This window comes from Microtus ochrogaster, linkage group LG4 (genome assembly GCF_000317375.1).
Source record: "Microtus ochrogaster isolate Prairie Vole_2 linkage group LG4, MicOch1.0, whole genome shotgun sequence".
Classification (NCBI taxonomy): Eukaryota; Metazoa; Chordata; class Mammalia; order Rodentia; family Cricetidae; genus Microtus; species Microtus ochrogaster.
In genome coordinates, this window is record NC_022030.1 from 36,884,108 (window position 1) to 36,900,427 (window position 16,320).

General features: G+C 40.7%; 1 protein-coding gene across 1 annotated transcript in view; it reads left to right on the forward strand.

Annotated features, from left to right (window-relative positions):
* The window catches only part of Abca12 (ATP binding cassette subfamily A member 12), a 180,673-nt gene that overhangs the window by 54,543 nt on the left and 109,810 nt on the right, over positions 1 to 16,320 (forward strand). The window contains exon 3 of the mRNA XM_005361416.2: positions 10,386 to 10,539. Within this exon, the coding sequence (XP_005361473.1) occupies positions 10,386 to 10,539 (154 nt within the window). The remainder of the gene's footprint in view (positions 1 to 10,385; positions 10,540 to 16,320) is intronic.

Genomic DNA, 16,320 nt, shown 5'->3' on the forward strand with positions numbered 1-16,320 from the left:
AGCATTCTGTTCTGTTTACTCCACCCACCTATGTTTTAACTTATGAGGCCAAGCAGTTTCTTTATTAATTAACCAATGACCTTCCTCCATCAGTTGCTAGATCTGTACAGAGGGACAGAGACTCCGTACAGCTGTGTATGAGAGACAGAGACCGATGGTCATCCAGACTAATTCAGCCCCTCCCACAGGCCAATAGAAGGCTCCTAACTTAGTAGGCCCAAGAGAATCCAGGTACTAAATGATAGGGAGATGATATCTCACCAGGAAGGAAGGGAGAATCTAGGCTTCATTTTTTTCTTAAAACTCTAATTTAGCTGTAGAGAAAACAAATAGTTACTTAAGATTGTTTACAGATGGTGAGAGAGGCAGAGAGATTTTTTCCCACCAGAAAATGAAACTGAACCTTTGCTACCAAAAAAGAAGTTTCAGAAAAGCAACCCTGTTAGTTACTGTTGCGCTTGTCTAGAAGATCCACAGAGCCTCTAAGATAAGGCATGGACCTCAACATGTTTACCCAGTGGGAATATTTTCAACAGTGTGGCTGAGATTCTTATTTTTAAATTTTCCCTGTTACAACCCACATGGCAGTTTCTTCTGCCATGTATCTGTTTCTGTTGTCTCCTAAACTCAAATGAAGAATTTTTTAAAAATTCAAATAGGTCAGGGCATGGATGTGGGAACTCCCCACCTTCTTTAGGGAAAAGGGAGGCATATTCTGTTATGGACACTCAGTGAAGTGGGATTCTGGAGCCTTCTGGGCATCAACTCAACTCTACACAAGAGCCAGAGGAGCAATAAGTTGCCAAGTCCAGATGGCATTCCTAAAACATATCATGTTCCTTTAAGAACCAATGAATAAAAGTCAAAATTATAAAGATGCAACAATCTTTTCTTATTTGACCTTGTTTATATCCAGTTCCAAAATTATCTTCAAGGACAGTTTTGCACCTTCTGAATCTGTCTTCCTGTCTCTATAACTGGTAGCAACTTTGAGAGATATTGGTGTTTGTTAACCATCCCAGTACTAGTCCAGATAGTCCAAAGTCTATTCTTATTCTTAGTGGTGGCAACCAGTGAGTTATGCAGATGCTAACTGAGCATCTGTTTTGCGTGCTAAATACTAAATTCAAGGTCTTACACGTTCTGAACAGATACTCTCCAACTGAGCTGTAGTGTATCGGTTACCAACCAGTTGAACATGGGATGTCGTTGCCCACTTCTTTAAGGATTGAACATCACACCTACCTCTCACTGTTAGCTGTAATATACGCCTTGTTAATGAATTTGAACTTAGAAAACCATCCACATTATGGAGCAAGACTTGCCTGGGGCAATTAGGCAGAATGTGTCATGGTACCACACCCACTGAGCACGCACTAATTGAAACACTACGCCAGTTGATACAAGTATATATTATGAATTACTAGGTAGAAAGAAGCATCATGCAATACTCTTAAGCATTCATTGGCTCAGGGCACAGAGATGGAAGACTGGGTTAAACAACAAACCCACAGTCACTGAGTGGTTAAAAAAAAGTGATGTAACAGCAGCTGGCTAAGCAAAGTAGCCCACTGCCTGCTCCAGTGTTCATAATGTCTTTCATAAGCTTTGTCTAACTGATCTTCCTGTGTGCTGTGAGGCAGCACAGCCCATTATCCTTAATTTTATAGATGTGAAAATAGGTTTAGAAAGGTTAATTTACTGCCCTCCCCTATTCAGGAACTCAACAGCAAAATCCACAAATGTACCTGTTTTTCCAAATTCTCAAATTCTCAGAATGTTCACTCCAAGATTCTAAAGTGCAGTTGAACAAAATGTTTTCATTATTAATATTCTACAGTTGCCTTCTGACGCGTTGCTGTTCATCCAAATGTAACCTTGCTTGAGCTGCCAAATGAATGTCAGACCTGTCCAGCCTGTCCTTTAGGATTGTCATGAGTCTCATGAGACATGAGATATGCTACATTCCTTTAGTAGTTATGGTATTGTCTGAGTTAACTTTCTGAGCTATGATAAATACTGTGGACAGAGCGGCTGGGGAGGGGAGGATTCATTTGGCCTACATGTCCTGTGTACAGTTCTCCACTGAGGGAAGACAAAGCAGGAACTCAGTCAAGCAGGGCAGAAACTGAAGCAGAGGTCATGGAGGAGTGCTGCTTACTGGCTTGCTCCTCTGGCTTACTCGATTTGCTTTCTTATCCTGGCCAGGACCACCTGCCGAGGAATGGCACCACCCACAGTGAGCTGGCCTTGCCCATATCAATCATTGACCAAGAAAATATAAGCCAGTCCGATTGAGGCACGTTCTTACCTGAGGTCCCCCCATAACTCTATCTTGGGTCAGGTTGACCAACAAGCGCACAAACTAAAATGAGAAGAACAAAAATGATCAGAATAGGAGATTTTTTTTAAAGACAAAACTCTTTTGTGTCTATTTTTAAAATATATGTTTCCTATATCTAATTCTTCTGGCAATTCAGGGAAATAAAGACTTCTAGATGCATTTTATTTAATAAATATTATGATATTTAAAATGAGGCAAGTCCACACCCAGTTTCTCATCCCTTTATCAACCCTTTGTCTCCTGTTTTCATAATATCTTTTTTATTTTAAAATGTATTTTTTTTTAAATATAAGGACGAAACCTTCTTAATCCCTTATCTGGTGCCATACACAAAGTATTTTAGTAATATTCTCTGAGTAGAAGATGGATGACTGCACCATGTGGGGGGGGGGTTGGTATTACAGATGTCAGGTATTAGCTGGATTTCCGGAAGCACCGATACTTATGGAGCCTATAAAAATAAACATCTTTGGTTGTTATGAATAACTGAGTCTACCCATTTTTACGACCTGAGACTACAATGCAGTACTATCTAATGAAGGTGCCACATCTGTTGTGCTGACTTCAACCCTGGGGAAAAAGCTTACACTTTGGTGTAGCAGTCACAGGAAGGCCGGTGTTACATGCAGCATTCCTGTGACCTTGGGACTTGTAGCCAATTATTAATTCAAATACGTGTCATTGTCGATTGCAAAGTGTTGAGCATCATGCTAAGGAATTTCTTTCTTTCAACTGACTTATTATTTATCCAGTCTTAAAAAAACTGCACTTTTTGCTGATTTTCTCTATTTGAGTGCTTGAAGTCCTATCAGGTTTTCTCCTAGGTTGTCATACGGTGCCGCATGGGTGCTGAAGCCCCTTTTCAGAGGGTCTGGGATGAAGAAGAGCAAATACAATCATCTTAGCCAGCGGGAGGGTGGCAGGCCAGTAGACCTTGTGGTCGGGTACAACCTGGTGGGAAGCTCCCATGAAGGGAAGCAGGGGCAGTCCTCCGGGTCTCTCAGATGTCATTGAAATAACTTGAAAGGACAGCCTTATATCCTACACAGTTCAAATATGTAATTAAGAACAAAATTTGCTTGAAAACTACTATAGTAAAATTTTACTTTAATAAATTGTTACCAAAATACTTTCGAGAACCTGTATTGTTTTATTTATATTTGAGTATTTAATTGCTTGCAGATGATGCTTTTGGATCTGCTTGTCGTATCCTAGAGTTGCTTAACAAAAAGAACCACCATGTGTGTGATCCAAAGGCCTTCTACTTATTCTGACAATAGGACCCTCTATCCAAAAACTTAAGGAAAATGTAACACCCTTAGTGAGCAACTCATTATGTTTCTAGGTCAAATTTTTCTAGGACATAATGCATCTCTTCATCAGAATAAAGATTAATTTCTTTTCACCTGGAAGTATAAAACTACCATGTTGGTTGGGTTATGACCTATTTTGAAACAAAAACAATGGAAGTTTGTGAATTGTCATTATTATAATATCTATAAATGTCACCAAACCAGCTTTCCAAATGCCTCCTGGCCTAATTGTGTCATGTGGAGAACACTTTATTACAATAAAGACTGACATTTCTGTTTTCGACAATATAATAAACAGAAAGAGTGGTTTCTAGGCAGTGCCAGTGAGCAACATGATCCTGAATTTACTATGAAAGTAATGGAAGTAGACAAAAAAAAAAAAAAGAAAAAGAAAAATTCTAGGCTACAAAAGTAAGCAAAAAGGTGAAGACGTGGAAGATGGGGAGAGAAACAGAGTCGTGGAAAGCAAAGAAGAAAGATTAGGAAACACAGGACAGGAGTATATGGAGGAAATCAAATGCAATGATGAAAGAAGAAAAGAGGAAATGAGTCATTATTAAACAGTTGAAAACAAGGGTAGAAAGAGAGAGAGAGAGAGAGAGAGAGAGAGAGAGAGAGAGAGAGAGAGAGAGAGAACAGAGGAAGAACTAGGAAGTCCCACCCTTCCGTGGCACAGCAAACTATAATCCACAGGCCAATTCTAGTTAACTGCCTGTCTTTGTAAATTAAGGTTTTGTGGAACACAAAGAAACTCACTGAGCTACAGAATGTCTGTAGCTTCTTTCAAAATAGAAGTTATAGAATGAAGTAATTGTGATAGTTTGGGTACAGTCTACAAAGCTAAAACATTTCTTATCTGACTTTTAGGTAAAGGACCACCATCTAAGCCTGTGTTGAGTGTGTGCCAGAACTACTTAAAGTGATTATGAGCATAGACAGCTGAACCCTGCCCCCAGAGATGCTGATTGACCCTAAGTAGAACTTTTGAGTTGGAAGTGGAACTTACACCTTCCCTTGTCTTGTTGGTGGGAGTTGAACCCAGGGTATCCTATGTATGAGAAGCAGCTACCCTATCACTACACTGCATTCCTAATCTTGGAAACGTCCAGTTCTAACAAGGCCCCAGGTGATGCTGCTGAGACTGTGGTCCTTGATCTTCACATGATGGCTTACAAATGGTGTTCTGAAAGGAAAAGAAAACCTGATCTTTCCTGTCAGTAATCACAGATGTATGGAATGCTGACATCACTATACAAACATGTGCTCTTAAAACCTCTTAGACCTGTATCTTTTTCTAATTCCAGTTTTACTAAATTTGATTTAGGTTACATTCATTTCTAAAGTTGTCCTATGATTGGGCTTGATTCAACCCCCAAAGACAACTTTGAGCTGTGTTGAAGTTATCATAGGACTGTCAGGAGTGGACTTTATCTATCTTAAATGAATAACCCTCCCACTTATGGTTGGTCACTGTCTTTGCCTGGTGCCCCTGGGAATGGTGACGTGGCGTTTTCATTACTGCCCTCCTCTCTCCACTTCTAGACTGAGTGAGGGACAGATTTACCCCCTCCTCACCACAACTTTTCTCCCAGTGACAGGCTTAGGTGTTCTCCTGAGTGTGGAATCTTTGGGTGCCCTGATAGCAAGGGTTTTATCCAGCCTGATATCCTGACTCTGAGATCTGAGTTTACCTGCCAGTTTGCTCCAGTTTGGTTTGCCTTCCTCTGTTTCCTTCGACCTGAGCTCTGGTTGAGGACAGGGTCATTAAACTTTATTCTAACTATGAATGCAGCTTAGAAGCTCTGGGAAAGATAGGGAGCGATTTCTCTATTTCCTTTACCCTGACATTTAGGGATATAAAAGGAAACATTATTTTAAAATCTGAGCACTACAGAGACACCTTTAGAGTAGAATAAGTTCAAGTTAAAATTAGCCGCTCTTCAGAACTCGTGGCTGTTTGTTGATGCCTGACTCTGAGGAGTTACTTCCTTGAACAGATAACAGAGACGGATGGAAGACAGGAAAATCCATTTTTCTTTTACAAGAAAGCAACAAGAGTTTAATCCTACTAGATTCTTATTTTCCAGCTTTAGAGAGGGTCCATGTTCTGTGACAAGTTGGTATTTAAGGGAAAAGAAACCATGACCATGAAGTAGGGACAAGTGGCAGAGTACATGTTGCATGCCTAGCACAGGACCAGGAGGGACCAGGGGGTGCTCTGTCCAGCAGCAGGGCAGCTCCTGAAGCAGGCCCCCCACCTTGGTAAGTGCACAGACCTTACCTCAAAGACAAGGCCAAGCCTGTCTTGCAGGCAGCGCACACCCAGTGAGCACTCGGGCAAAACGGAACCCATTCTTTTTTTGCATGGTTCCTTTATGCTACAGCTTAAATGTCACTTACCAAAAGTCTAGGCACAGGGTTGTCATCTCTACTTTTGATTTTTCTGGGAGCTCATTTTTGAAGAAATCTTGCAGTGAGTTTTCCTATAAAGTAGGTCCATCCTTTTTAACTGAAGACTGTTGTGAGTTTAAACTCTTTCTAACTCTTTTCAAGCAAATTTGCAAGTTAAAGTCAGGAAAGGTAAAACCAGATGCAAAGCACCCTTCTTCCCAGGACTTCTTCCCCCTTTCCCCTCTTCAGGTTATAGAATGGCCTTTGTGTACTTTTGCTGATCTTAGCACTGCCCTTCTCAACCGTTCTTCCATACTGACAAATGGTACAGAGCGATGGGGCCTGCTGGTCCTGTTTCTACTACCATTCATTTGCTTCCTCTCTGCTTCTTTTGCAAAATTTATTATATGTTATGTGTATAGGTGTTATGTCTGCATGTGTATGTCTGTGTGCCACATGTGTGCAGTGCCAAGAGAGGCTAAAAGAGGGCAGTGAATCCCATGTAACTGGAGTTACAGATACTTGAGAATCGTTCTGTGGGTGTTGAGAATTGCTCCCAGGTCCTCTGGAAGAGCAGCTAGCAACCACTGAGCCATCTCTCCAGTCCCTAATGTACTTTTCAAATCAGTGTTTGTCTGTGCTTGAGATGGAACGGGACCATGCCCTTCGGCAGAATCAGCTGAATCTGGAAGATCAGCTACCTCTGGGATCTACGTAAGAAGGGAGACGATCATTAACAATGAACTTGCACTGTAGATGTGTGAAGGTCTTGCCTGAAGTTCACCCAGGCAAAGTTCCCTGTAGCTCATCCCCTGAGGAAGACTCAGGTGGGAATTCTTCATTCACTTGGGTTTAGTAGGAGGAATCTTTCTTGCGTCAGCAGCTGGGCCTGCTTACATGGTGCTCGTGGGCAGTTGGGTGAGCTCAAGTGCTTTGGAAACTCTTCCGGGTTTCAAAACTTCCCAAACTCCTGCTATTAGTTTTGAAAACTATTGGTGTTTGTTTCTTCATCATTTATCTTCATGTACTATGATAAATAATTGTCAATTGAGTTCATTAGAAATAATAGAAATGTATTACTTTACAGTCTGCAGAACAGAAATCCAGAACTAGGGCTGGAGAGATGGCTCAGAGGCTAAGAGCACTGGTTGCTCTTCCAGAGGTCCTGAGTTCAATTCCCAGCAACCACATGGTGACTCACACCCATTGGTAATGAGATCTGGTGCCCTCTTCTGGCATGCAGGTAGAGCACTGTATACATAATAAATAAATAAATAAATAAATAAATAAATCTTTTTTAAAAAAGAAAAGAAAGGTTAGAGAAAAAATCCAGAACTGAATTTCAGTGTTCTTAAGATAAACGTGTGACATAAAACCTTTCTCAAATAGCTAGCAAATTTAGTAAATTAATTAGAAAATCTCCCACATGGAAAAAATGCAACTATTATAAAAAGATTCTCCCTGCTCAAGAAGATAAGGAATAACTATCTACCCCATAAGTGTACACTACAGATGGATTTGCTCCCAAATAATGTGTTAAAGAAAAAGAAAAAAACCATACTTCAAGGGAGAAATCCAGCAAATGCTACCTCTGACAAATGACTGAGATTAAAATCAGCAGTGAATTTTTATCCTTATAGTATTTCCTCTTGATATTGTAGGAAAAAAAAAGTGTCTCTGGTCTTTCCAAGAACACTCCCAAGGCTTCTTGTTATTGTTTCAAGAAGTTTAGTGTGCAATGTAACACTCTGAATGAAATAAGAAACAGAAAATACAGAAGTACAAAATACAAATAAATCATAATGTTTGGTTAATGATGATGGATAAAAAAAAAAGATAAACGTGTGAGCAGGCCTTCATGTCCCTCAGACTGTCTGTGAGAGAATTGGCTTTCTGGCCTTTTCTAACTTCTGTAGACAGCTCACCCCTGGAATCTTCATCTGCCAGGTCAACAATACAGCTTTTCCAAAAAAATCTCTTTTTTTCCCTTCTTCCTTTTCTTCTGGGAAGCTTTTTTCATTCCCCTTTGTGTTGTTTCCAGTTCTTCCTTCCTTCTGGTCAGTGTTCAGGTCATTAAATCACATGTGGGCACACGCCTTTCTCTGCTCTCATATAAATGCCTGTCCATGGTGAGCTCACCACGAAGCTCCTTTCTTTCTCTTTAAAATGAAAATGAACTTTTTCTGACACTCCCTTTGAATAGATTCATGAGGAAATTAAGGTTTTGTTTTCCAGTCTCCAGTTTGGAGTTTCCCTTATAGTTATAAAACCTGTCTTTTTTTTTTTTGAAGGTCGTGGTCTTCTGTCTTCTCCCACAGGAAGAATCTAGGTTTTAGTATCAAGCCTACCTGTAAAGGACTTGTGTTCTACAGTTGGCCAGCTGCCTTGGCAGCCAGCACATTTTATGAAGCTGTTGTTAAAATCAACTCTTCACCACTGTAGCTCATGGCTGACTTGAAGGGGGATCAAGTCACTTACTTATGCTTTTATTACTTTACATAAAATTAGGTTTCATTGTGAAATTCTTCAAAAAGATTTATGTTTTTATTATTTTTCTTCCCTGACTTCTTCTCCTGCCTTCCTGCCCCCAATACCTTGCTTCTTTCAAGATACGCAGGCCCTTTGGTCCACCCTCTAGACAAACTTGGTTCCTTCTATGGTCTCCTATCTAATTTCGTGGTCATTACATGTTAGTATAACCTCTCATTTATACACATTCAAAGTTAGAATCCACATATAAAATATAAAGTGAAGCTTGTCCTTTTGAGACAGGGTGATGTCTCTTAATGTAAGGCTTTCTAGTTCCATCCGCAACTTTCATTTTTATTAACAGCTGAATAAAATCCCTTTGTGTATATAAACTGCATTTCCCCCACCCACTCTTCTGTGGGCGGGCAGCTGGGCTGATCAATTGGTGTCGCGTAGCTGGGCACGATTGCATTTCTGTCTTTAGTTTCTGGAGGACTCTCCTGCTGATTCCTACAGTGGGTGCTCTAGTCTACACTCCAGCAGCTGTGGGAGAAGCTCTCTTCCCACACCCTCACCGGAACTTGTTACTCTCTGTTGTCTTGACAGTGGCCATTCTGTTTTAGGCAAGAGAGGGTCACAACGGGGGTTCAATCCGCATTCTTCGACAGCTAAAGGATATTGAATGTATTTTTATTTATATGAATGTATGACTATATATGAACATATATATATTTGCTAGTCATTTTGGGGCTTTTTAAAGAACTATCTTTTCACTTCATTAGCCATGCGTTGATTGGCAATTTTATGTTTTCAGTGTTTAATTTTTGCATACCTTTACATTTCCTGTGTATTAACCCCCATCTGAGGGGTCACTTTTCTCCCATTCTGTAAGCTGTCTGTTAATAATTTTACTACCAAGTTTTTGAACAGGAGGAAAAGAACATTATATATAATAATCAAAATGCCAAAATGAGGATGCTAAGCGCTCCTTAGCATCCGCAAAGTTGCTGACATCTGATTCATTTGATCACAAAACTGGACTTTTGTGTCATGGGAAAGCTGACATACAGTCAGAAAGAGGGAAGGAAATGCCCGTGAGACAGATCGCCCCAGTTTAAAAGGCCTTAACATTTTTGTCTGATCTGTCAAGTTTCTAATACATAAATGATTATGTATTTAAAGGGTCTTTTAATATTCTGTTTGTAATACTTTATTTTATATTAAACTGCATTTTATAAATCTAGTTTTCTTATCTGTCCCTCTGGAATGAGTTACAAACTTTCCTTCTAGGAATTGGCGTGCTCAATGGGCACTCAATCGTTTTGTCATATACAGAATTGTTTCAAACCACTCTAGCAAGTTCTATTAAAGCTACCTTCCAGTATTATTTCAGGGGAGCTGGAGGCTCAGTGGTTAAAAACACTTCCTGCTCTTCCAGAAGATCTGAGTTGGGTGACTCGAGACTGCCTGTAACTCCAGCTCCTGTTCCCCTCTTCTGGCTTCTGCAGGTCCCTCTATCCATATGCACATGCCCACACATGCAAGAATACATATACACACCGTTAAAAATAATAGAGCAAATCTTTTTTAAAAAGTGTTTCTTTAGAATGAACTCTAGGTAGAAGAGCCCATGGGTCAACAAGCATTTTTAAGTCCTTTGATTCCTTTTAAGACATCTAGAAAAAAATCAAGTTAAATTAGAAAACAAAACTCTCTACACCAGGGTCATTTGCTGAGGTGGGACTAGTGTCAAGGTCCCAGGCAGTCATACTGAAAAGCTAGTTTTACAAAATGAGCTGTTACTATTCTTCTTTCCCTCCCCAGCTATGTCTATGGCAGTGATGTTATTTTTTTCTTTTTAATTTCAGGTTACCTTGCACCTCGAAACCTTCCCAGTGCTGGATTCTTCCCATTCCTACAAACCCTCCTCTGTGACACTGACTCTAAATGCAAAGACACACCCTATGGGCCGAGAGACCTGCTCCGCAGGAAGGGCATTGATGAGACGCTGTTTAAAGACAGGTACGGCACTCCTTAAGCAGGCTGAGGGATTCTGAAATAATGTCCTAAAAATGTGTGAAAGCTTGCTTCCTATGTTAGTGGGCGTGAGGGCGAAGAGGAAAGTGAGTATAAGTTAAGTCCCATCATTATGAAAAATTGAGTACAGTCTGTTTATTTTGAGTCAGTTAGGTACTCAAACTTCCCATTTTAAGATGAATGGCTGAGGAAGTTCTACTTTTCTTGCCTCACAGATTTTTCATCCCTCCTTCCCTTGTCAGGGACACCTTGTCGTAAGACTCAATCACAGGCTATGTAAAATTAGAAAAGATTGTATTAAGAAATTTTTAATAGAGAAAAGAAATCCTGCCCCAAAATGAAGTAGATAATAGTAGAAGTTGGGAAGTAGGGGTTGAGTTGTGTAGCAAGAGAAGGCATCCGCTACAAAGAGCTATTTGGGTTGAGACCACCAAGAGCAAGGGAGGCAGAATACAGATGTAAACATCTGAACAGTATGGTTTCAAGAAGAGCCACAGCAAGGGATGCTGAGGTAGGGAAAGCAGGACATTTAGAGGAGGAGAAAGTCAACTGATACAGCCGGAGCACTGCAGGAATGGTGAGCTGGTCGAACGACATGACAATCGGTCATGTTGGATGTTTAAAATAGCATTCTGACCCCCAGATTTATCTACTTCACCGCATATTGCTGTGCATTCAGTATTTTTCTAAACTATTAGTTAATTAGAGCTTAATTTAGGAAGTTATATACAAAATAAAATTGCATTAATGATATTTCTCAGCATGCTATTAACTTTTATGTTTTATCCAGCCATGCAGTGAAACTGGCACCTGGTTACTGGGTAAACCCTTGAATTGCTTCCCTTTGGTGAAGGAAGACTCACCAGCAATACCTCATTAAAACACCAAACAGTCTTGCTCTTCTGTTCTCAGAGTGAGGAAAGGAAGGACACCTTTGGTGGCATCAAAGGAGGCCCGCGATGTCGCCTTTAATAGATGCTCTTCTGAAAACTATAATCACACCGCAGTCGCTGCTGCCTGGCCTAGTGTTTTGATGTGACTTTGATTTTGGCACTAGTATTCTGTTATTAAATTCATATTCCTCCAGGCATTATCTTCACAATGAAAGAAAAAGAAAACCCAACAGCAACCCCAACAACAGCAACAAAGATGCTGAACTCAGCATCAGCTGTAACAAGCTGTCTGGCAAAAGAGATGGCTGCCTTCATGGCTTTCCTGCTCTCTAGCACGATAGATAGCTTGACATCACAGGGCTTATCCTCGTCCTTCCTCTCTGTGCAGCATCTAAGAATATATCACGCAGTGGGAAGCCCTGACCCTTGTCATTGCTCACACAGTTGGCGAAGGGCAGACATCACCCCCTTGGAGCCCACAGGGTCATTATTTGGAGTAATTCAGCATTCCTGGGTACACTGGGGAGGGGAGAGCTGCCTTTAGAGATTCCACCACTGTTACTAATCATACTTTTCCATGACCTGTGGCTTGTGAATTCATGCCCTTGATCTTATTGGAAGGCTCCTGCAGAACTGAAAAAATAGCTAATGCAATTTAGTCAGGGTGTGTGTGTGTGTGTGTGTGTGTGTGTGTGTGTGTGTGTGTGTTAGAAAATGTAACAAAGTTTTGAAATGAACCTGAGGACATTTAGAATATAAGGTAAGAACACATGGCTGTCCCCATTTGATTGTAGATATGAAATAGGATGTATAGTTATGTTGTTTTAATTTCAAACTATAGCCACTTTAAGTGGAATTGATGTTAAAATAAAGGTTAAAATTCATTTCTCTAAGAACAAACTAGAAGGATGCATTAGCTGCCACCTAGGCCAGTTATTCATCTAAATTAAATACACCGACAACACAAAATGTGCTCCAGACAATATAAGTTGCTCCAGATGCCGAGATGAATTATGCTCATTTCACAACTCAAGAATTTAGAAGCCATGAGGAAAGAGACAGGGAGACAAAATAACAGTGAAATGATCACATAATATGGTAAATGTGATGAATATTTGTTCTCAGGTCTCACTATGCCTGAAACATTAGATAGAAATGGCGACCAGTCACACAGCTTCCTTAACATGCTGTGCTTGAGGAATATGAATATTGCTGTTGAATGTATCATTAGAGTAGAAGCAGATTTTGGTAGGGAGACGCCAGGAGACTTCTCTAAGCAGTCCTTGAGGATCTATCTTCAGGCGCAGAGGGTGCAGCTCCGCTTTTGACTAACCAAGATCCTTGACTCAAGCTTCATTACAACACATATGCGCCTGCGCACGCATGCGTGCGTGCGTGAGAGCAAACACATTTGCGAGAAAAAAAAATAGAAGCATGGGTTATCCATCATGGAGAGGTAGGCAAATGGCTTTGCTTTTGACTGTGATTTTCATGAATTTTCTCACGGTGGTGCCAAATGAATCCATCTATTTTGTGTCTAGGTAGGATTCTCTGAGTGTTGTCCTTGTAAAGACACTGACGCTTCCTCCTGCTCTTATCCCCATGCTTCCAACCCTTCTCTGTCTCTAACATGTTTCCTCATCTACTCAACATTGGGCCTTTAAAAACTATTAGGCATATACTTATTCTAGTTACATGTTACAAACACAAAGTCTTTTCAATGATTATTAAAACCCTAGGACAGCTCAGCATATTAAGGAATTATAAATCTTGATTATAACTGGCTGACCTAGAAGAAAAAGGTTTCAGAGTACAAGCAGTGTTTATACCTGAAGCATGGATGACCCTTGAAGAATGAGGGTCAGAATGAATTTAGAGAGATAATTAAAACAATTAAAATTTTTCAGGGAATGGCTTCTATTCATGGGTAGCCAGGAAGGGCAATCACATCGAGTAACCGTGAATGACTCCATGGTTGTTATTGTCTAGAGTCCTTGTTTGCAGTTAAGTCGGTGATGAATGACAGGTGGAATGGGGATCAGATGCAGGCTTACAGCACATTTTCATTCCAGATGTCACTACATACGATTTTGATTCTGAAGAAGTGATGAAAAATCCTTATAAAATTTTAACTAACCCTTAGAGATAAAAAAAGAAAGAATCTTCTTTCTAGGATGGGCCATATGTCTCTTTCCTAGTAGGAGTGCTTTTTATAGACAGCCTTCACTACAGAACACAGACATTACCTATCCAGGTAGTTGGTCCCTCTCACAGGAAGCACTGACACCTGGTGTAAATACAGAAGTCCTCTTATGATGTCACATATCTATGTGGCATTTCCCAAATGTAGCTGCTGGCAGACACATCTGAGAAGTCAAATCTATTCTGAGTTAAGTTTTCATCATAACTGAGTGGAATTTTTAATACAAAATATTTCTCTTGTTGAGCTCTGCTCTAAAGAGATCTTCATAAATCTGACAGAAGCGAAGTCCTCTTCTCTGGCAAGCTAGAAGAAAAGTCTTTAACCAACTCTGTGATATTTGTACACGCAGCTCGGACCAATGAAAGTCCATTAAATAATGCCATGGCCACTTGCCAATGTGAGCCTGACATTCTTGGCTCACTTCCAAGAGTGAATTTTCTCCAATCAGATGGCCCTATGTGTCAAATCCATTTTGCACAGTGCTTTCATATAGTCCCAGGGATACCCAACATGAGATAGATTTCAGAAAGTTCATTACACTTATTCAGGGCTCCTGAATGGGGACTTTAAGTCTCATAAGTTGGTTCTGGGTAGTGTGAATGGGAATGAGTTATTCATGAGTAATCACATTCAGTTGCCACAGCCTTCTTTAGCGTCTCGCAGCTTTGGCACAACTGATACTTATGACAGATAAATCATGGTTGGGCTGTGTATTGGAGGGTGTTTAGCATCATCACGAGCCTCTGCCTACTAAGCACCAAGTGCATCATCCTGTCTGCAGCTGTGACAATCAACTATGTCTCCCGTCACTGTATTGTCAAACACTGAGGGAGGCAAGTAAAGGCATTCTTGCTTGACAGCCAGTGGGGTAGTGAAACAGTGAAGGAAAAAATTCAGGTAACAAGGGCACAGATTAAGGTTGTGAATCTAAGGGCCATGCTCTACAAATGTGACCAATGATCGCTCCAATTTAGTAGTCCCGTCTCATTTTCTTATCATCCCCTCTGCCTGTCCTTGCTTAGCCCTCCCATGAATGTATTGAAATCTTGATCTTTCCTATTTGACTTTTCCATTAAGATTTATACAGAACAAAGTTAATAAATGTTCTTGAGGTGGTGATGAGCACGGCTGGTGAGGACCGTGAATATGTGCTGTGTCTGTCATGCCACTGCTGGGTATTTCCTTCTCCAGTGAGACCTGCAGGCTTGGATGCCTACAATGAGAGTTCCCACAGATATGCATGTCACCTACTGCAAGTTATTCATGCCCCTAGCATGCACCTAGGGAAGTAATGTCTGAGATCTTTTAGGAAGAAACGGAATCAGAATTTCTAGAGTTTCCTCTAACACCAATGCATTTGGTCCACATCCCAGTAATACTGCCTCTTTGTTTAATCAGCCATCAGATCAAACAGTCCAATGCTAGGTGAACCGTGTTAGATCCTAGAATGTAGAGATGTATGAGACATGGTGATTGCTCCTTGCCATCCAAGATGTCACAACCTAAAATGGAGAAGCTGCTGCATATAAATATGCACGAATCAATTATGCAAAGTAACAGAAAGGGCACTGTTCCTCTCCTGTTGCTCTAATCAAGCTCATTAGAAAGTTCAGAATTCCACCAACTCAGGAAGACTGGCTTTTTTTTTTTTTTTTTTTGCCTACTTTAGCGGTTTGCTAAAGGGGTAATAAAATTATCTTTTTTGACGGAAACTGTATTTCTCCTTATAGTCTCAACATGAAATAAAATTGGGGATATTTTTCCAGAGGATGAATAGTAAGCACATTTGGTATTCCAACTCTACATTCCCACAGCACAGCTTCATAGAAGGGAGTGAGCAGATGCATTACTTCCTGGTCTAGGAAAGAGCCTCCTAGAACTAGAACCTCCCCAGCTCCTTGTCTGGAACCTTCACTGTGCTGATGCCTGGGAAGGGAAGGAGCTGTTCTCTTGGCAGAATGGTGCAGGAGAATTATCTGTATTCTGTCAATCATGTATTTTAATGAAACGCTGATTGGTCAGGCAGGAAGTATAGGTGGGTCAACCAGACAGGAAGTAGAGGCGGGACGATGAGAACAGGAGAATGCTGGAAAGGAGGAAGCCCATTCCTCTCACTCCTGAGCAGACCACCAAAGAAGCAGGATGTAATCTGCCCAGCTAAGAAAGGTACTGAGCCATGTGGCTAACATAGATAAGAACAATGGGTTAATATAAGCTACAAGAGCTAATAAGTAGCCTGAGCTAATGGGCAAATCAGTTTTATAACTTATGTAGATCTCTCTGTGATTTTCTTTGGGGCTTGCCGGCTGTGGGGTATTGGGCGGGACAGAAACCCCAACAAGCAGGCCCTCCATGTTACAGCAGAAGTAGTATCAGGTTTTATTAACTGACAGAAGAAGTTGGGTAGCCTGGCTATGTGTGACAAAAGTAGCCTTGTTTCCCCAAGACCCCAATTTTTTCCCCAAGACCCACCTTCTTCTCCTTTTCCCCTCTTACTTAATGTTCAGTATATTGTTCCTTGCCTCTTCATTGCTATTTTGATCTTCCTCATCCTCCTCTGATTTTTTTTGCTGTCTCTGGTCTTTAACATTTTTATGAAGGCATCTCTCTCTCTCTCTTTCTCTTTCTCTCTCTCTCTCTCTCTCTCTCTCTCTCTCTCTCTCTCTCTCT